The 21,184-nt window shown below is 37.3% G+C and overlaps 2 protein-coding genes across 4 annotated transcripts in view; one reads left to right on the forward strand and one right to left on the reverse strand.

Moving 5' to 3' along the window:
- Positions 1-5,169: 5,169 nt before the first annotated feature.
- On the forward strand, positions 5,170-11,946 carry LOC115217528 (NPC intracellular cholesterol transporter 2 homolog a-like). The gene is made up of 4 exons (XM_029787250.2): positions 5,170-5,325; positions 6,717-6,824; positions 9,052-9,230; positions 11,734-11,946. The coding sequence occupies exons 1-4, from the start codon at positions 5,250-5,252 to the stop codon at positions 11,818-11,820; spliced, it is 450 nt and encodes a 149-aa protein (XP_029643110.1). The 5' UTR covers positions 5,170-5,249; the 3' UTR covers positions 11,821-11,946.
- Positions 11,947-12,688: 742 nt separating this feature from the next.
- LOC115217523 (digestive organ expansion factor homolog) overlaps positions 12,689-21,184 on the reverse strand; it is a 55,593-nt gene continuing 47,097 nt past the window's right edge. For all 3 annotated transcript variants that reach the window (XM_036507054.1, XM_029787247.2, XM_036507053.1), the window contains 6 exons: positions 18,750-18,832; positions 17,781-17,857; positions 15,455-15,526; positions 14,837-14,964; positions 13,544-13,642; positions 12,689-13,019 (listed from right to left, as the gene is read on the reverse strand). In XM_036507054.1, the coding sequence (XP_036362947.1) occupies positions 12,773-13,019; positions 13,544-13,642; positions 14,837-14,964; positions 15,455-15,526; positions 17,781-17,857; positions 18,750-18,832 (706 nt within the window). In that variant the 3' untranslated portion in view covers positions 12,689-12,772. The remainder of the gene's footprint in view (positions 13,020-13,543; positions 13,643-14,836; positions 14,965-15,454; positions 15,527-17,780; positions 17,858-18,749; positions 18,833-21,184) is intronic.

The raw sequence follows: 21,184 nt of genomic DNA on the forward strand, positions 1-21,184 counted from the left end.
GGCTAGAAATAATTATATATAAATAGATATATACATATGAGAGGGAAACCACTATGTATTTGTTTTGTTTTGGAGAGAATTATATAAAGCTTTCACTTTATTTTATTATAGTAGTAACTATGGAAGACTGGTGGGATTATTATTTGTATGGACTTAAAGATTGGTTGTGATTTAGTATGTAATTTAGTTATTGAAGGTTTACTATTAATACCGATACAGACGTACATAGGTAAATGTGTTTAAGAGTTATGGTTTCTTTGATATGTTTGCTCCCAAACAACACTTATTTTAGTGCTTTTGACACTGCTGGATTGTATGGTACTACCCAGGTGTCAAAACCATAATGATATCCGTGGGGCAGCTGATGATGGAGATATGTTGGATTGTTGGTATGGCTGTTTTTATCTATATCGAATAGTATTATAACACAACCTTCTATATGGTGCTCTCCTTGCAGAATTGCTCTTTCTTAGTGTAAGTTCTTAAATAACTTTTGAGCCCTGAAAGACATTTAAAGTGCTTGTTGCCTGAGATCAGCTGCTCAGTGATGATAGACTTTGAGCATCTGAGTCACTGTTGTCGAAATGGATAACTCAGTCATCATTATTTTATGAACATTATATTATAGGTGCATGCGTGGCTGTGTGGTAAGAAACTTGCTTCTTAATCACATGGTTCCAGGTTCAGTCCCACTGCGTGGCACCTTCAGCAAGAGTTTTCTATCATAACCTTGAGCTGACTAAAGCCTTGTGAGTGGATTTGGTAGACGGAAACTGAAAGAAGCCAGTCGTATATATGTATATGTTTGTGTTTGTCTCCCCCTCCAACCATCGCTTGACAACCGATGTTGGTCTGTTTACGTCCCCGTAACCTACCAATTTGGTAAGAGACTGATAGAATAAGTACTAGGCTTACAAAGAATATGTCCTGGGGTCAATTTGTACTACTAAAGGTGGTGCTCCAGCATGGCCGCAGTCAAATGACTGAAACAAGTAAAAGAATAAAAGACTTGTTGTCGTGTGCGAAGGAGGTGGCGAAGGAGGTGGCGGTTCAGAGAGTGAAGTGCAAGGGTGACTCCATGACAGACGACATCAGAATGGGTGGGGGGAGGGGGGGAAATCACTGTCAGCTGCTTCCAATCCATTCACTGACACTTGAGGAGAAAGGAATCATCAACAACAACAACTGAAAAACTGTTGGGACAAACAGGAGTTTGTTCAGCTTCAATGAACAATTCATGAGTTTGATACTTTCTAAGTCAAGTAGCAACATCAGTGCCACAATCAACAAGAACAACAGCATTGTCATCATCATCATCATCATTGCAAGGAGACACACACACGCAGTTGTGTGTTGATGAGAGAAGAGAGAGAGAGAGAGAGAGAGAGAGTTTGAAAGAATGGATGCATCATTCCCATTTTTAGATTAGTAGCAGTTTTGGTCATTCACATCAGTCATTAGTCAGTATCATCTGATGTGATTCATGACTGAATATGGTTCTTTCTTGTCCATCAGTAGCTTCTCCTCTGACTCTGAATGGGATTCTGTGACTGTCCAGCTCTCCCTTTTCTCTTCAGACTCGGTCCCTTTTACAGAGGGGGGGGGGTGCTAAGCAGTGAAGCAAAGTAATGTAATGTTATTACCAGTTCAAATACGCTGTTTGGACTCATACAGTGATTGAAATAGCATCAGAGAAACGATCTCTTTTTCATTAGTTTGCATCCTCCTCCTGCCTAGTATCTGTGACTGAAGAGGAGATAATTACGTTGAAACGCTTGCCTCTCACTGTCTACACAGGTGGCACTACAAACTGATATAAGTGTATTCACACCATTTGTCTGCAGCGGGAAATTGTTTTCAATGACAATACACAGTAAATGGCTTATTTGTGAGTCCAACTGTGTCGAGAGCAGAGTTGAGCTAGTAATAACATTACATCCAGTCTCTTTTATTGCGATCCAGAAACAAAAGTGATCAAACAGATCAGTGATGATGTTATCACTTAAAAATCCAACACATGTTCACTGGCCAGATCGTTACTCATGTCATTTCTCAGTCACAAAGGTCTTCGGTTCGTTTATGGAATTTTTCATAATTTGAAAACAAACAGTTTGGGTTCACATTCAAGCAGGGACCTGCTGCAGCTCTGTCCACCATCTCAATGGTATTGATACCAGTGGCTTTGTCGAGCAGAGATGACCAAAGTATTACTTAACAACAACAATAACCACAACAACAACAAGATATTTGAGTGCTTGATGTCATCCTCATCATCATTGTTTAACGTCCGTTTTCCATGCTGGCATGGGTTGGACGGTTCGACCGGGTTCTGGGAAGCAAGGAGGCTGCGCCAGGCTCCAGTCTGATCTGGCAGTGTTTCTACAGCTGGATGCCCTTCCTTACACCAACCATGCCGTGAGTGTAGTGGGTGCTTTTTATGTGCCACCGGCATGGGTATCTTAACTACAATTTCCATTTGATTTTTATTTTGATGTTCGTGTTGACATACTTGACTCAATAGGTCTCCTCAAGCACAGAGGGTCACTCTACGACCCAAGGTTTGCACAGCATGCCGTCCTGCGAGCCATGAACTCACTTCATTTGTCAGTCTTCGGAGTCACACCGTATCTCAGAGGTCTTGGTCTATCGTCATTTCCTGTATGAGGCCCAACGTGCCACCGGCAGGGGTATCACAACTACAATATCCATTTGATATTTATTTTGATTAAAAATATGAAGCAATGAAATGAAGTAACAAATGTCAAGAGATTGTTCAAAGGAAAGATTAGAAAAATCTCTGAGAGTTCTAAATATTTTTGATAGCAAGATAATATTGATATAAAAGAAAGGAAGAAGCAACTTAGTAGTAGAAAGGGGTGACAGTTTTCTAACAAAAGATTACAAAAGAAAATAAACTAAACCAGTGTGTCAGAAAACTTCCAGAATAAATCAACAACATATTTTGTTTTATCAGTTGTCTTTTTTTATCTTCACCTTAATTATCTATTCATTTAGTGGTATTATTCCCACTACACACACACACAGATAGTGAGAGAGAGAGAGTGACATAGGGAGTGGGACACACACATGCAGCCATACACATGTCCACACATACACACATTCCCACTCCATCTACATACACATATCTACACTCTCACATCCACACTCATTCACACTGCCTCTCAAACACCCTACCACTGACCATCCCAACTACACACATACACAAAAACCATCACACCTGTTACCATAGCTGCTAACCTCTTCCTATGACATTAACAAAGATTACTCACACACACATACAAACAGTTTATATGCACACACACTTCCACACACACACAGATACCAACCTTTCTTTACACTCTCCTGTCTTAGAAAGCACTTTTTCTTTGTCCATCTACTTCCTGTCATTCCCACATGTAACTACATGTGGATTGTAGGCGATTTTTTTCCCTGTCTTCTTTTTTTTTGGACTTTCCTCTGTCTTTTGTTTCTGAAGAAGAGCTTTGCTCGAAACATAAAACACCCTTTTCTTTCTTTCCCTGAGCATCTTATTAATATTTTGCATGTACCACGTCCTCATGTTGTTGTTTTCTCTTGTCTTTGTTTCTCCATTTTTTGAAATCATATATATACATATATATATATGTAATCCAAAGAAGGATACAATAAAAGAATTTGCCACATCTTCAATGACCAGTCACAATTGTTTCTGTTTTCAATGTCAATTCATGCAGAAATTCCATGCGAAACGTGAAACTTTTGCATGAACTGATGACGAAAACAGAGTTGCTTCAGAAATAGTTGCAACTGCTCTTTGAGGATGGGATAAATTCTTTCTTTGTCTTCTTATTTAGATCTTAGTTTACTTTTCTCAAAACTCACACAATGATTTTACCGTTATGACACAGAACCATAGTCGTGGCCATTGCTAGTGTCGTGTAAATGGCATCTGTGCCAGTGGCACGCACAAAGCACTGATTACACTCTTGGAGTGGTTGGCATTAGGAAAGGCATCCAGCCATAGAAACCAGACTGGAACCTGGTGCAGCTCACTGGCTTACCAATTCCAGTCAAACTGTCTAACCCATGCTAGCATGGAAAGCAGACATTAAATGATGGTGAAGATGATGATGACACCTGGCCTTTATACACCTGAAGAATTTTGATCTTATTTAAGACTACAATCCAAGAGTGTAGTTAGCCTAAAGCTTGTGTTGAGTGCTACATTAGAAATATCCTATCTTTCTACCCTTCCAGGACCTTATATATATATTGTGAAAGATATAATATAATGTATTTTTTGATGTTATTATTATTATTCAGGTGACTGCCTGGAATCTAACTCAGAATCTTGGGGTTTGTAGCCTGCGCTCTTAACCACTACGCCATATGGCCATGGGTTCGAAATTTCCCCAAGACACCTGATGAAAGCTGGAGGGTATATCAGCTTAAATGTTGTGTTAACAACAAACAAGATGAGGACAAATATCCGTCAAATATAAATAATATAATGTACGTAATTCCTCTCATCTCTTAAATATGGAACTATATTAATGAATATTAAAGTTTAAATTTGTGAAAGAACCCAATCAGGTTGTTAATTATATGAGGTATTATTAAAAAACTATATAAATTCTTTCTAACTTGATTGGTATCAGCACAGCATCAGACTAAGAGATTAAATTTAGTGTTATCCTTTTGTAAACCTTGATAATAAAACCAGAAAAAAAAAACCCCAGAAAAAAATACTAAAAAAACTGTAATTCTAAAAATATATTCTTTCTATATTTGTTAATTTGAGGACTTAATCTTTTAACACTTGCAAAATAAAAACAATTATCAGTTGTAAATATCAGAACAGCTGTTAATTCCCTTTGGGTAAATATGTGTATGTGTGTGTGTGTATATACCAATATACCTATGTTTGTATGTGTATCTGTAGGTTCTTTTGTGTGTGTATGAATGTATGTACGTATACCTACAGACATATACATATGGATATATGTACATATATATTTACACATATATGTATGTGTGTTTGTGTGTATATATATATATATATATATATATATATATATATATTTATATATGTATATATATATATATATGTGTGTGTGTATATACACACATACATATATCTGTAATGTGTAATTGAGTATATTAGTGTGTGTGTGAGTTTGTGCATATCTTTATATAGAAGTATATTTCAAATGTTCTCTCCAGAGAGGTTTGAGTTTTAGACCAGAACCATGCATTCTTCCGTATTTCTTATTGCCATTGTTTGTCTGCCGCTGGTGCTGGCAACAATCCCATTTTCTGATTGTGGTATGTTATTTTATATATTTCTTACAATTTCTTGAAGTGCAAGCAGTTGTTTATAGGCAGAGGTCAAAAGGTGTGGTTTATATACGCGCACGCGTGTGTGTGCACTGTAGCAGACAGATATCAACCATCTAGCATTCAGATTCCTATCATCATCATCATCATCATCCTAATGATCATTGTTTAACGTCTACTTTCAATGCTGGCATGGGTTGGATGGTTTGACATGGAACTGGTCAGCCAGAGAGCTGTCCAGACTGCGACCATCTGTTGTGGCAGGATTTCTACAGTTGGATCCCCTTCTTAACACCTCCATCAAATATAATCCTTAATCTTTATTTATAATCAATAATCTGTAATCTTTATTTACATTGCCTTGAATTAATCATGCAGCATCGCAAAGCTTTGAGATTTCTTTGTGATTGTTTATCTTTAGAATAACATTGTTGGGTAAGTGTGATAGGCTTGATCTATTCTATTTGAACTTAAAACAAGTAGAATATTTGGCCCAGGTATATTTGGTTTAAATGCTAAAGAGATAAGGATCAGATGGGACCAGTAGAGTTGTTACTGATGAGCCCTATGTCAATCCCGGTTGAGTAGACCAGTACTCCACAAGCTTTTTTCACTTGTGGTACACCTGTATTCTTTTCAAAATTTGGTGGAACACCTGAATTAAAAATATAACCAGCAGTGAGAGGGAGGAATTTCTTTTCAATTAGGGATATTTTTTTAGTATTTATTTAGTTTTTTACCATTGTATAGCTACTGGTATGAGACATGAGTTCAAGAGTGGTGACTTCTTTTAGGACGGAGAAAATAATAAATATGCATAAATGACAGAGAAATGTCTGATGAAATTTAATTTAACAAGAAAATTCTAATTCTACTGGATTACTTGAATTCATATATTGTGACTAAAATTTATATATGCACACACACGCACCTATACATACATATCTGATGGAATTTCAGTTTGTCTGTGAAATCTATTCATAAAGTTTTGGTCAGTTCAGGGATTATAGAAGACATTTGCTTGAGGTGCAGTAAAAGTGAACTCAAAACCACATATTTGTAAAGCAAGTTTCTCAACCACACTCCCATACTTGCCCCTGCATACATCTCCCTTAGCAGATTGGCAATTAATTTTGTTCAACTAAGACTTCAAGAGTTCACTCCCTTGCCCTTATCAAAAGCAACTTTCATTATTGCTAATGACTTCTTCTCGTTATATGTATAATTCTAATTGATTAAAATTTATTCTCAATTCACCAACGTACATATTACAGCCTGCACTTAACTCTATGTTAATGATGCAGAAGGTACCTTTGAGAAATTTCCAATGTTATTGTATATATGTTTCTTTTTATCCTCTTCATCATTTTGCTTTGTAGGATCAAAAGTTGGTAAGATCAACTCCATTACACTAAATGATTGTCAAAAACTTCCATGTGTTGTAAAGAAAGGAACATTTGCCAACTTCACAGTCAATTTCACTCCCAGTGAGTACGCAGCATTTTTCTTTCCATCAACCTTCATTGAAAGTCCCAAACCAAACTGTTGCTGTTATTTCTACAAGCTTCTTATCCATGTATCATTGTTTTAATGTTATTTCTCCATGCTTGCATGGATCAGACCAAACTCCTTCAGCTGGAAGCCTCCCCTGCTTCCCTCCAAGTAAGATAGCATTTACTAATGGTCAGGCATGTCGTCATAGAAGATTAGAAATTAACGATACCATTTCTATGGGGATGCTCATTTACATCTATTGCACAATCTGAAGACAGTCACACATATATATATACACATGTGATGAGCTTCGTTCAGTTTCCTTCTATCAAATCCACTCATTAGGCTTCAGTTTGTCCCTTACTACAGATTAGGTGTGAATTTTAGGACCACAAACATGGGAGAGGAGTGTGTAAAAGGTATACCTGCGAGTTCAAATTTTATAAAGTAATTAATCAGGGATCAATCACTGTTTTTAGTGATGGCCCACTTTGGATTTTTGAAAAAAAAAAATCTTTTATATAAAAATATTTTGATCCTTACTGTTTTCTTCATTGGCAAAGCTTATACAAGTGAAAATTAAACAAATCATGATAGAAAAGACTGTCTAGAAGTCATTACCTGCTTAATGGCCCACAAACGCATTCATCATTCTCACCACTGTTTTCACATCCATTTTTCCATGATTCCATGGACCAGTTGGAATTTGCTGCAGCAGACTATACAGCTGGGTGCTCTTACTGCTGTCAACATTCACCTGTTTCCAAGCAAAGTATTATTTTCCCGTGAATACTGTATGTTAACCCCTACACACAGCATTCACAAATTAAGCTAACACCGTGGCAGACAGCGTAGTTTGCATTTTTGAGCTTTTGCCAGATTGTCGTAAGTAATTAAATACTATCTGTTTTATGCATAAAATAACATAAATCAGAAATGAAATGACATACTAAAACTTTATCTGTGAATTAAAGAAAAAAATAAACACATATTTCCTATTCTATTGATGTGGGGGGACAAAAAGTAATAAGGTGTCCTTGGACGGTTCCATGGTTTGCTGAAAGCTCCTTGGAGAAGGCATGGCCAGCTTCTTTCCCCAATGAATAGCATGGATCAACAGCTAACAAAGCAGTCAAATGTGTGAATTTCACACCTGATCTGTTTAATTTCTTAGAAATTAACCCGTCTATGGATGATGTCAGCTAACAAACGCTTACCTCAGGTATGGTTTTCGATCACAAGTAATGGATGAACATCCTGCCGTGAAGACATGGAGGTGACCTTGTGTTTGTTTATTGGACGACTACTTGAGACTCCGAACAAATAACACTATTGCAGTATAATGCAGAATGCTGTGTGACTTTCACCAGAGAATGTAAAAATATAAAACAAAAGCTAGGTAGGCGGACTTACAATCGGTCAGCTGGAACCAACTGTGGTAAGTCAACGACAACCTGTATATATATATATATATATATATATATATATATATATATATATATATATATTAGTAACAACATATATTTAATTATAGAAAAATAAACTTGCTGAGTCCATTGATTGGCTGGGGGAGGTGGGGAAGTATATGTGAAATAATATCGACTTACAATATGCCTGAAAAAAAAAAATATAGATTGTTGGTCACAACTGGTTCACCTTTGATCTTTGGTTTATTGCATAACTATTAACCTAAACATACCACAGCTAACACAATCACTAACCAATACCATTATCCAAAAGTAATGAATATTATTTAGGAAGGAAGAAGAATCTACCAGCTGAAAGATGCTTCTTTCATTTCCTTTTTTTATTTAATAATTCCAATATAGATTATTTTTTAAAAATAATAATAATAAAACAAATGAAATAATCTGCTGAAATTACTATAGCCAGTTTCAACACCCACAGACACACATGAGGTGTTTTTTTTTGTTTTAGAATCAAGAATGGGACACAAGTATAAGATTTTGGTAAAAAAAAATGATTTTTTATAAAAAATTAAGAATTGGGTGCATGAAAGATTTTGGTAAAAAACAGAAAAAGATGTTTTTTTTAAATTTAAGAATGGGACAAATCTTCTGTAAACAGGTATGCTTCTTATAATTTGAAATTGTGACAGAAAGTAAAAGACATGATGGTCATAAGTAGAATGTCTTTGATTAGTGATGAAGAACAACTAAATTAAAAATAAAAAAAAAAATCTATTATTTTCTTATTCAGACAAAGACATATCTGCAATCAAGATTGAAGTCTGGGGAAAAATCTCCCCATTGCCTCCAGTTCCTTTTAATCCAGGCAGCCCAGATGGATGTAAAAATAGCAGTTTGAAGTGTCCTTTGAAGGCCAACACCCCTGTTTCATTCAAAAATCACCTGGAAGTGAAAAAGATGTACCCTACAGTAAGTTTGAAATGAATTACTTTGCAGATGGTTTATGAGAAATCGATTTTCGAAGGAATATGAAGAGGATGCCTCCCTCTCCTCTTACGCCTGGAGAACTCTGCTTATGTAAAAGTATCATTGCACAATAAGCATAAGCAGTACTGTGTGGTGGCAGAGTTTCAAACCCACTCCATGGTACTGCGTCTTCTATTATATCTCGGGGTCAACCAAAAAATCTTTTAAGTGAATTTCACAGATAGGGATCGACAGAAATTCATTGTATGTGCGTATAGGCATGCATCATTTCCCCTCTCCATTTGTCTTATTGTAAAAGAGTATCACTGTTATGCAAGCAGCAGCAGCATTTGTTTCTAATCTTGGAGACAGGTGGGAGTCGGCAGAAAGGATGAGCATCTTGCTGTAGAGAAATCTGCCCTCAACAAATTCTGTCTGATCTGCGTAAACATGGGAAAGTGGCCATTAAAATAATGATTACATACACAAATATATCATCAGTTTAACGAATGTCTACTTTTCCATGCTTGCATAAATTGAGCAGAACTCTCTTCAGCCAGATTCTCTACGGCTGGATACCTTTACTGTCACCAACTCTCACCATTTCCAAGCAAGGTGATGTTTCTTCATGAACAGATGTTTTCACAGAAGATTGTAAATGAACGACACTGCTTGTGCAACAGTGACACTCATTTACAACTACCACATAATGTCGAGGGAAAGAGGCAGTTACACACACATATGTATACAATGGGCTTCCTTCAGTTTCTGTCTACCAAATCCACTCACAAGACTTTTGGTTGGACTAGGGCTACAGTAGACACTTGCCCAAGATGCCAAGCAGCGGGACTAAACCTGAAACTATGTGGTCAGGAGGTAAACTTTGTATTGTACACTCATAGGTGTGTGTGTGTGTGTGTGCGAGTGGGTGTTGAGGTATGTCTTCAAACTGACAGGCGGTGATCTGGCAGAAATGTTAGCATGCCGTGCGAAATGCATAGCCATATTTCGTCTGCTGTTACGTTCTGAGTTCAAATTCCGCCAAGGTCGACTTTGCCTTTCATCCTTTCGGGGTCAATTAAATAAGTACCAGTTACGCACTGGATTGATATAATCGACTTAATCTGTTTGTCTCCTCTGTGTTTAGCCCCTTGTGGATAGTAAAGAAATAGGTATTTCGTCTGACGCTATGTTCTGAGTTCAAATTCCACCGAGGTCGATTAAATAAGTACCAGTTACACACTGGGGTCGATATAATTGACCTAATCCGTTTGTCTGTCCTCTCTGTGTTTAGCCCTTGTGGGTAGTAAAGAAATAGGTGTCTTCAAACTGACAGGTTTCAAATAATAGTGTTCACTTGATTCTCTCTGCAGACAATATTTCCTGTAGCTCAGTAGTTTTGTTGGTTTCACTTTGTGAAGACCAAATGAATAAAATTCTAAAAAAAAAAACAAGTGTAGGAAACTGGAAGCGCATCTGACTGTATTGCCTCAATGTCTTGTCTAATCCATTTCAGCATGGAAAAGGTAGACTTAAAACCAATGATGGTCTTTCCACTGAAATCCACAATCTGCTGAGCCAATGCTTAGTTCCAGTTTCCATAGCATTTAGCAGACATCAGCTTGGTAGAACTAAACTTCTCCCTGGCAGAATTAAACTGACCACTGTAAGCCATTGAAACACACAGTCAACTTCATAGTGCTGCCACAGTGATGATACTATGAGAGGGTCACTAAGTGTTTGTTTGACCAGCAAGAAATACAGCCAAAAATCTTTCTCAACAACCAGCTCTCTTAGAAAAAGTATGATCCTTGATACACTGGATCCGAAAAAGAAAAGATGAAATTGTTACAGCTGGAATATCTTTTGACCACAAGCCTTCTTGACCAAAGCTGTCCTGGGCCTAAACCACAGCAATAACTTGATTCTACTCTGTGGTCCTAGTTTGCAATTAAGCAGGTTGGATTAATTGAGAAGTAAAATTTCTTGGTCAAAACTTTAGCTCTGAGACTACGTGATGCCACAAACCTTTCATCTGGATGCCTGATATTTTAATGATGGTTAACCCCACTCACTCCACATCATTATTTAGAATTTGGTTGGAATGAGCTAATTATGAGTGTAGTTATGGCATTATGGTGAAGAAATTCATTTCATGGTTATTTGCTTTTGAATTCATTCCTACAATTCAACACCTTGAGCAAGTGTCTTTTACCATAGCACTGTGAGTGAAATTTTGTACTTGGAAACTGTGAAAAGCCATTCTCTCATGATAAAGTAAACCCATCACCCAGTTTAATGTTGTAACCTGGTCTTCAGTGATCTTTAGCAAAGTTTCCAGTACAAGGATAACTTTGTATCACCAGCCTCATGCATCCAGTGTCGACGATGCTACAACAACCTCTTCTCGTGGCTAAACCCCAACAAACATTATTCTCTTTAAGTGCATTCTGTTGACTCCCAATAAGTGACAACTTGTAAATATCTAAATATTTCTCCTTTCTAGGTTTCGGTCATCAACCGCTGGCAACTGACAAACGAGAAGAAAGAGAAGATCATTTGTTTTGACATCAGTCTAAGGATTGTCGATTAATTTGGTTTTCTTTCATTTATATTTTGCTTCCACGCACAAAAGATCTGTTTTGTATTTTTTGTTTGTTTGAATGGGAAATAAATCCATTTAAATACAAATAAATATTTCAAAATATTCTTCATAACATTTTCGAATTACTTTGCAGCAGTTTTTCTGGTTCTGCATGGGTTGAATGTTGCTGTAAATTTTAAGTTTTTTGGATAAACTGGAGCATGAAACAGTATCTCATACAACAAACCAGCCTGCTTTATAAAGGGGAGCCTTTGCATTGTTGCTCAGCTTGGGTTAAAAGGTTAGAAATAGCAGCTAATTTCCATATATTGTCTGAAGGCATTCCTACCAGTTTAAAATAAAACGACCGAGTACACTCTGTAGAGTGGCCGGTATTAGGAAGGGCATCCAGTCATAGATAGCATGCCAGGTTCAGTCCCATGGTGTGGCAACCTGACCAAATGTCTACAATTATAGCCCCAGGCTGACCAAATCCCCGTAAGAGGACTTGGTAGATGGAAACTGAAAGAAGCCTGCTGAGTGAGTGTTTTGTCTCCTTGCTTTGACATTACTTGATGTTTGTTGAACAAGTGTAACCAACATGCAAGTTTTCAATCTTCCATGTCTGTGAATGGAGAAATATTGCCTGGCCTGGAAAGAGATGTGAGTTGGCGAAAGAAAGGGCAACTGGCTGTAAAAAAGAACTGCATCAACAAGATTCCATCCAATCCATGCATGCATGCATGGGAAAACAGACATTATGATGATGATGATGATGATGGAACCTGAAATACTTTCAACTCCTCTCAAAATTCCACAAGATTCTGAAGTAATATTAAAAAACACAACAAGAAATAAATATATAAATAAATAAATATGTATTTGAAAAATATATTTTATCTTTTTTTTTGTTTTTGTCTTTTGAACTTCTTAATAGTCTTAATTAACAAGCCATGTTTAATTAAGGTTCAGTTACAAACATGTGTACTGGCTTAGGTGAGTGTATCATCAAAGAGCTTCTGTTGGTTCCAACCACGGCCGCCAGCCTTTGTACATCATACTTGCTGTAGAGGATACTCCCTGTTGCATCATCTTTTGGTAAGTTCTTAAGTTTCACATCATTTATCAGGTTACAAATTTCACTGAAGAAGTGCGGATACAATGGCAGTTCATAGAATATAATGTGACGAATGCCTCGTAATCTTGTTCTGGAAAAAAGAGAGAAAATAATGTTTGTAATACAAGAGCCTCAATGATTTCTTGCATATATCTTCACCACCCACCCACACCCACACCAAGGGTGGGAGGAAACAGAAACAAGTGACCCAGCACCAATGTATACCAAAGGGATTCTAAAAAAAATTCATTTCTATCAATGTTTTTTTTTGTTTTGCCCATTGAGCACGATCGTATCCCAGTTGAATCCCATTTCCGTTCCTGCTAAAAATTCTGTCTTTCCTAAGTTTATTTTGGAGTTTCTCGATTCTATGTTTAGTATTTCTTCACTAAATCAATGGATTTAGCTTGGAGAATTAGGCTATGGGCTTGGCTCCAGCCCCCCCCCCCCATGAAGAATGAAGAAGGGTGGTGGCAACCAATACCGGATGGACACCAGGTTGAAAGCCATGAGACCCAGTTAAAGACAGGGTATGAAGTTAAGGACATGACACCCAATAAAGTTTACAATACCAAGGTATAAAAAGGAGATTAAATGGAAAGAGAATGAAAATACCTAAAATAGAAATGGTGCCTTTCTGTGTAAAGCAAAAAATTTGTTTTCCCAAGAAAGAACCGACTCCTTGTACCAGCAATATCTTTACGTTTGGAATATCTGGAAGAGAATAAATTATAATACATTACTGGAAGAGAATAAATTATAATACATTACTGAGGCAATTCAAGCTCATTGTTGCCATTTAATAGTCAAGACTTTTTATATAGGAATTTGCTTGATGGTGATGTCTAAAAAAGACGTGTGTGTGTGTGTGTGTGTGTGATCCAAATAAGAAGACAAAGAAAGAGCCCAGCACATCTTTAAGGACCAGTTAGGATTGTTTTGGGACTTCTGCTTTTAACACTATTGCATACAAAACGTTCCACAATATTAGAGTTGTGCTTCATTCGACTGGTGCCAATAGGCACACACTTACTTAGTGTGATTGCCAAACATTGAATGTTGCTTATAAAGGGAAGAAATAATTAGAATAAAATAAAAATGGTGAAATCAGGCAAAAACAGAATTAGAAGAAGAATGTTTAAAACCAAAAAACATTAAGTAACGTTTCACTTGGAACTTTTGCATAGGATGGCATTAATCTTACTTGGATTATACTTTAATCTTTGCTAGACTCACAAATTGGATTTACTGGTGTGATATCGAAATTTCTGAGAGTCTGGCTCAAGAGTCCAGAGTACCAGTTGAATGGTGCATTAGAGGTACTCTGGTTTTCTACCCTTTCAGGACCATGACACACATTATATAAGGCACAGGCATGGCTGTGTGCTTCCCAACCACTGGGATTCAGGTTCAGTCCCACTGAATGGCACCTTGGGCAAATACACATATACATGCATTACTGGCCCCCGTGCTGGTGGCACGTAAAAAGCACCCACTACACTCTCGGAGTGGTTGGCATTAGGAAGGGCATCCAGCTGTAGAAACTCTGCCAGATCAAGATTGGGGCCTGGTGCAGCCATCTGGTTCGCCAGCCCTCAGTCAAAATCGTCCAACCCATGCTAGCATGGAAAGCGGACGCTAAACGATGAAGATGATGCATGTGTACTTCTATTTCATTGTTGCAATACGACAGGCTCCCTGTAAGCAAAACATCACCATCATACAAGCAATGTTGATTGCAATTTTCCATGAAAATACTTTTGGCCCAGGAGAAAAATATTACCTTGTTTGGAAAAGGTGAGAATTTGAGATGAGAAGAGCATTCAGTCGGAGAAAATCTGCCTGGCTGAATCTCGTGTGACCCAGTCAAGCGCGGAACATTAGAGAAATTCATTTAGGTTTACTTACTCACTGATCTGGAGAAAATCAATTTCATTTTTGATGAAATAATTTCTGATTCTGACAAAGTCAAAATAAGATGGAATGAAGATCATGGTGCTGTTCATGTTGGAGACGCCTCGATACTTTGGTAAAATCTTCACCAGAAAATAAATGTAAACATTTCAGTTGAATTCATTCTTTTAAAGTAAATAATAATAATAACAACAGGAACCCCTACTTCTACCCACGACCATATAGATGTTATTGTTAAATAATATCTTAAAGCACTTTTAAGCACAACCAAGCATTTACTATTACTGGGACTCCAGTCTGAACTTCATAATACACACACACAATGTAAGCAAATGAAACAACAAGGCTCAAAATAAATATGTCTACATTTATTTGTAACAGAATATGAAAGGCATTCACAGTGAGACTTTGTCATGGAGAAAAATTTCTATAGACTCTGTGCAAAAACAGATTGAACTGAGCTATCAGACACAGTGTTTCTGTATAATTTTGCCTCTTCAGTGGCAGATATTGACAGAAAAGGCATCAGGTGGTAGAAACTGCATGAATAAGGCTTGTTCAACACACAGCAGCATGCAAAAAGTATAGCTAGAAACAACAATGACAACTCACCTTTTTTATGAATGTATTAAAGCGAACGTCAACCGATTGACTGTAGCTTGAACACTCAATACGATGGAATATCTAAAGAAAATATTTAATTGAATTAAAATGGCTGTAAATGAAATGAAAAATTAATCTTTAATTACTAAACACTACCTGATAATTGAAAATACAGATTTAAATAAATACTTTACAGATGCTATTTAGCTCCAGGTGACCATTGCTGATTGAACAGATCTATGATGAAAGGAATTCCACCTGTGGCTATTCCATTTTATTTTTCAGACAGTATATCTAAGACTATATTATCTAATCCATTTTTTTTTTTAAGATGAAAGGGTATGATCTGAGGGATATTTGGCTCCTCTCTCTAGCAGGTCTAGAGACCACATACACATTCAGCCATTGACTCATATCCATAATCTGAATGTTGTTACTTAGACGCAAAATAAGCTGAAAGAGTCAACACAGTGACTCCATTATTGGCTCCGTACCAGGCTGATGAATGCTGCCTCGTAGTGAAACTGGTCAACAGAAACTGTAAAAACCCGTCTCTCATATATTTCATCACCACCATTACAAATGTCATTGTTTTAATGTCTACCTTTTCATGGACCAGACAAGATCTTGTTGAGGCAGGAGGCCCTTCCTGATACAACTCTCACCTGTTTCGATGCAAAACAAAATTCCCATTCAATCAAACTATAAAAGACCAGACCAGACACACTTTGGCTGAATTCTACAAACAACACTATTTGTCTGAGCAGTGTGGCTATTAATTACAATCAACACAGTGGAAAGTGTGAGAGAGGAGACAGCTCCCTTGCAGACCAGGGGCTGGAGAATGTCAGTGAGTGACTTTACGCTGGACCTTTTTTGCATGTAGTCTATGATTGCAGTGTGTGCAGCACCAGAATCCTAGATAGCAGCATTGGAGCTTTGTAGAGCATCAATAATTGTCAGGAGGCTGAAATTACATTTTATATTTTTATATATATATATATATATATATATATATATATATACAGGGTGCAGTGAATAAACTGTTGTCTAAATTATGCAAAAATGAAAATAACACTGACATTTCATTTTAACAGATACATTTGTCAAAATTACATAAAAACATCTTGAAATACTAAAGAGTAAATTCTTTCAATAAAATCGCCATTGGCTTCATCCACACCCTCCAGATGACTTCAGAATCTACTGCAGCTCTTCTGGACGGTCTCCTTGTTTAAGTTGGTAAATGCTGCCATAATCCTTGCGTTCAGTTCATCTTTGGTGTCAAGGGGGTTGCAGTCTAGGGAGTTAGGTGTCCAGATGTTAGGAGTACTGAGGTCACAAAAATTGTCAGACAGCCAGTGAGTGATAATCTTAAGCATATTTTCCGACAGCTCGTGTGGCATGGTGCAGAGTCCGGTTGCCAGACATAGGGCCTTCCAGTAGCTACCCTCTTGATTCAGGGCAGCACTACCCACTACAGGCACTTGATGCAGGCTTCTGTGTTGAGTCTGAGGCCATGTGGGAAGATGAATGGAGGCATAACGTTGCCATCACTAAGGATCACCTCAAACACCGTGATGTTGACTGGATGTTTGATTTTCATCACTCTCAGTACATGTCCTCAAATTGACACCTAAACACTCTGAAATGCTCTTATTGGAGCTTCCGGCTTGAATGCCAAGCAGTACAGCATGTCGTTTCCAAATTTCTGGCAGAGTGAATTGCATCATGGTGTTGTTTTTTCTCAAAGACGGTGCCCAACTGACCCTACTATACTGTGTAGTTGATACAACCAAAAACAAACAATGCATGAAATTAAGAATATAAAATGGCGACAATTTACCCATCGCACCCTGTATATATATATATATATATCTATATATATATATATATATATATATATATATATATATAGGGTAAAGAGCCCTTTGTCATGAAAGACCATGGAATTGCACTTAGAAAGTTCCCGGCTGAGGCACAAGTCTGGGCAAGGTTGTTTATGGAAGACCACCAGTTGCCCAAACCAGCCTCCCCTTTCCAGGCCAGTGATGTCCAAAGGAAATGCAAAGGCCAATACAGCTTGGCACCATATCTATCGATCTTGGTGGTATGAATTTTGGGAAATCATATAAGGATTCCATGACAAGTAATTTTGTTAGGTGCTGCTGCTTTCGATGTAAACCAAAATAAATAAGGAACAGATGACTACAGCCACAACATAAATTTACTTAATCAAGGCAGACTTGACGTTAAACAATGACAACTGAAATACATGCATATATATATATATATATATATAAAAGGCAAAACAAAAAGAAGGCAACAAACTTACCATTGGAATCTGAAGAGCTACTTGGCAGATGGATCCATCAGTCATTCCAGGACATAACATTAACTTACCAGCATAGTCTGGGTTGATTAAGTTACAGAAAATACTGAGAGCAAGAGAGAGATAAAGGAAAAAGAAGTAAAGCGAAACACAGAAGTCACCCTAATATTTCCCTCTGTGAGCTGACATGGAGTCACATGACTTGCTAGAAATAGCAAACAAATTTGATTCATAAAAGGACAAATACATTGAAAAAGTATTTCTAAATCAAAGTGTCTTGGTTCTTTTGTTTCTGTTGATTTTATTTCAACTAATTTTGAAAATATGCCAAAGATTACCACTCACTCTTGCTTCTGTTCTCCTTCAGTTATAGGGGCTACTTTAAGGCCTTTAGCCTTACAAGCTATAAAGCATTCATCACGAGTGACGGTGCCATGAAAAATGCCCCAGGCACACATTGTAAAGTGGTTGGTGTTGGGGAGGGCATCCAGTCATAAAAGCTGCACCAAAATAGATGCTGGCACACAATGCAGTCCTCTGTCAGGTTGAACCCCGTCTCACCATCCAACCGATGCCAACATGGAAGCTGGACATAGGACGATGAATTCAATAAAATAACTTTCCTATTAATCTTGTGTTTCATACGAAATTCTTCATGTCACAGAAAACCTAGACGAAGATGTCCAACATGGATTTTATAAACACACACACACACACACGCTCTCAGACTTTAGATGCACTAAGTTGAAAACAAACTGTTGTTAGGTTTATTGATGCTTATATTAAAAAAAAAGGTAAGAATGAAGCAGTGAAATACTTGCTTCAAAACTTCAAACGAAATGAGATCAAATTTGCAGATTTATAGCAAATAAAATATATTGAAAAGCAGAAAAGACATTTAAAAAAAAATAAAAACAAATTATATTTGTTGACAATGTTTCCCAATAATAATATATTCATTGAAAAGGATACTGAGAGAGTATTTATTAAAGAGTACGTTGATTAGTGGAGAACTGAGACTACTCAAAACCAAAGTCTGTCGATAATATTTGTTCCTGCAAATAAAAAGAAAGAAAAGAAAAATCAAAGTCTCTCGATGGTATTTGGATTTAGCAGACCCATGGCCACTGCTGCTGCTGGTGGACAATTTTCAACTGTTAGTGGACATCCTGTGCCTTTTAGCATTATACAGCTACGCGAGAAATGCTTTCTTGAGATGAATACCACAGATGTGTGGTTGCTTATTCGTGTAAGTCATACAGAATGCTAAATGTGTGTGTGTGTAACACCTTTCCTTGGCATCCTGTGATGGTTGTAAACGAGAAACACCATCATACAAGTGATGTTGTCAGTCTCCAGTCTTTAGTGAAAAACCATGTCTGGCCATGGAGAAAGAAATATTCCTTTGCTTGACAATTAGTCTGGTGAGGGGAAAGGCATCCAGCTGTAGAGAAGTCTCAACAAATTCCTCCGGACCCATGCAAGCAGCAAAAAGTGGATGTTAAAAGGAAGGTGATGATGAAATTTTAAGACCCTTTTGTTACCAAACCGCCCAAAGCTGCCCGAAAAAAATTTTGGTTAATGAGACCAAACCGCCCAAAGCCACCCGAATTTACCTATTCATATTTAAATGAGAATATCAGAGCAAATCTCTTTAGTACATTCGTGAAAACACGTATTATACTTCGTAAAGAGTTCAACTACAGTTTTGAACAATAATCAAAGTGTAATTTTAATTCCGTGAATTTTGGGAGATTTTTTTCCGAAATTTGTTCCTATTGTGTTTTCAAAATTTGTAATTCTGACAAAAAATGGATACGAATTTCATTATATCAAGCAGCGAGTCAGAATTCGAAGGATTTTCTACTGAAGACCTTCATAAATCTAACTCTATGACTAAAAAAAAAAAGCATGTGGTATTTGATAATGAATCTGATGTTTCATTTTCCGAAAGTGAAAACAGTGAATCCGAGAGCTCCGACAGTGATAAAAAAAATGAATTGGCACCTGAATGGAGTGAAAATTTAAAAACTGTTTCTTTCGGTGATTTTTCTGAAGAAACTGGACCAAGCCACAGACTTTCCCAGAAGAGTAAAGCCTTAGACTATTTCTTTTTACTTTTTCGAATGAGCCTATTTGAAATCATTACGGCAGAAACGAACCGTTACGCTAAACGTAAACAAAACGAAAGAAAGTATAGTTAGTGGTTTCCCATAACCTTAAATGAAATTAAGACTATTTTGCCATAAATATTATTATGGGTATCAGAAAGTTACCCAGAATAACAAATTCTATCGTAAAATTTTGTTGTATACCCAATTGAATATTAGCTAATAATCCATTTTCTATAGCGATGTTTGAACAAAATTTTAATAATTTTATATTTTGTTGAATTTACCTGTATCTACCTGCAATTAGAGTCACGTTGTGACAAAAATTATAGTATAGAATTGGTTGAGAATATTTCATTAAATTATCTTCCAAAAATCAGATTAATATATCCATAAATAAAAAAGTTATAGTTGTTTAATAAAACCAGACTAAATTTATGATTATGTTAGAAATGAATTGAAACACATAAGGGGGTGTATTTTGGTCAGAAATATAGTAACGAAAGGGTTAAGTTTGCACATTGCATGCTCATAATTCTTTCTACTCTAGGCACAAAGCCTGCAACACTAGGTGGGGGAGGGTCAGTTGAGTCAATTAATGTTAGAACTCAGCTGATACTATTTTATCAAGCCTGAAAGGATATGGGGTGCGGTGGGGGGGGGGGGGGGTAAGAAAAAAAAAAATTCAACCATGGCAAAGAAGTTCAGAACAAAGAAGGACAAGATGCTGTTAAGCATTCTGCCTGGGGTGCAGTTTCCATTCCATCAGCACCAATGACGCCACTTGCAACACTATAAATCCTGAGGGTGGTTGTGGCTTTGTTTCAGGAGATGAGGGGGAGGAGGAGAATGATCAGGCGGGGGCTGGAAAGAAATGAAATAGTGGTGCTGTGGTGTGTAGTGGCCCCTGAAGGGACAGGATCTAATAGTGTGGGTGGGTGAGGGGAGGTACACAACAACTGCAGTGATTGGGTATGGTAGAAGGGTGGGTGTAGTGTGTGGAGGATGACCAACGATGCAGGAGAAAACAGGGAAGAGCAGCAGCAGAGAGAGGCTTAGTGCATGAGGAGAGGGAGAGGCATGGCGGAGGAGAGAAGAGTGTTAATGGATGAACCTGTGAGAAGGTTCCAAGGAGCAAGAAATATTAAATGGTACCAAGGAAGATGATGAGGGGAAGGTGGGGATGTGTGTGTGTGTGCAAGGTTATGAATATCCAGGAAACAAAGAATTCCAATGAAGAGTCAAAAGATTGCCACTGGATCTCTGCAGACTTCTGGAGCCATGGCAGCACATGTT

The sequence above is a fragment of the Octopus sinensis genome, linkage group LG11 (genome assembly GCF_006345805.1).
Source record: "Octopus sinensis linkage group LG11, ASM634580v1, whole genome shotgun sequence".
Lineage (NCBI taxonomy): Eukaryota > Metazoa > Mollusca > Cephalopoda > Octopoda > Octopodidae > Octopus > Octopus sinensis.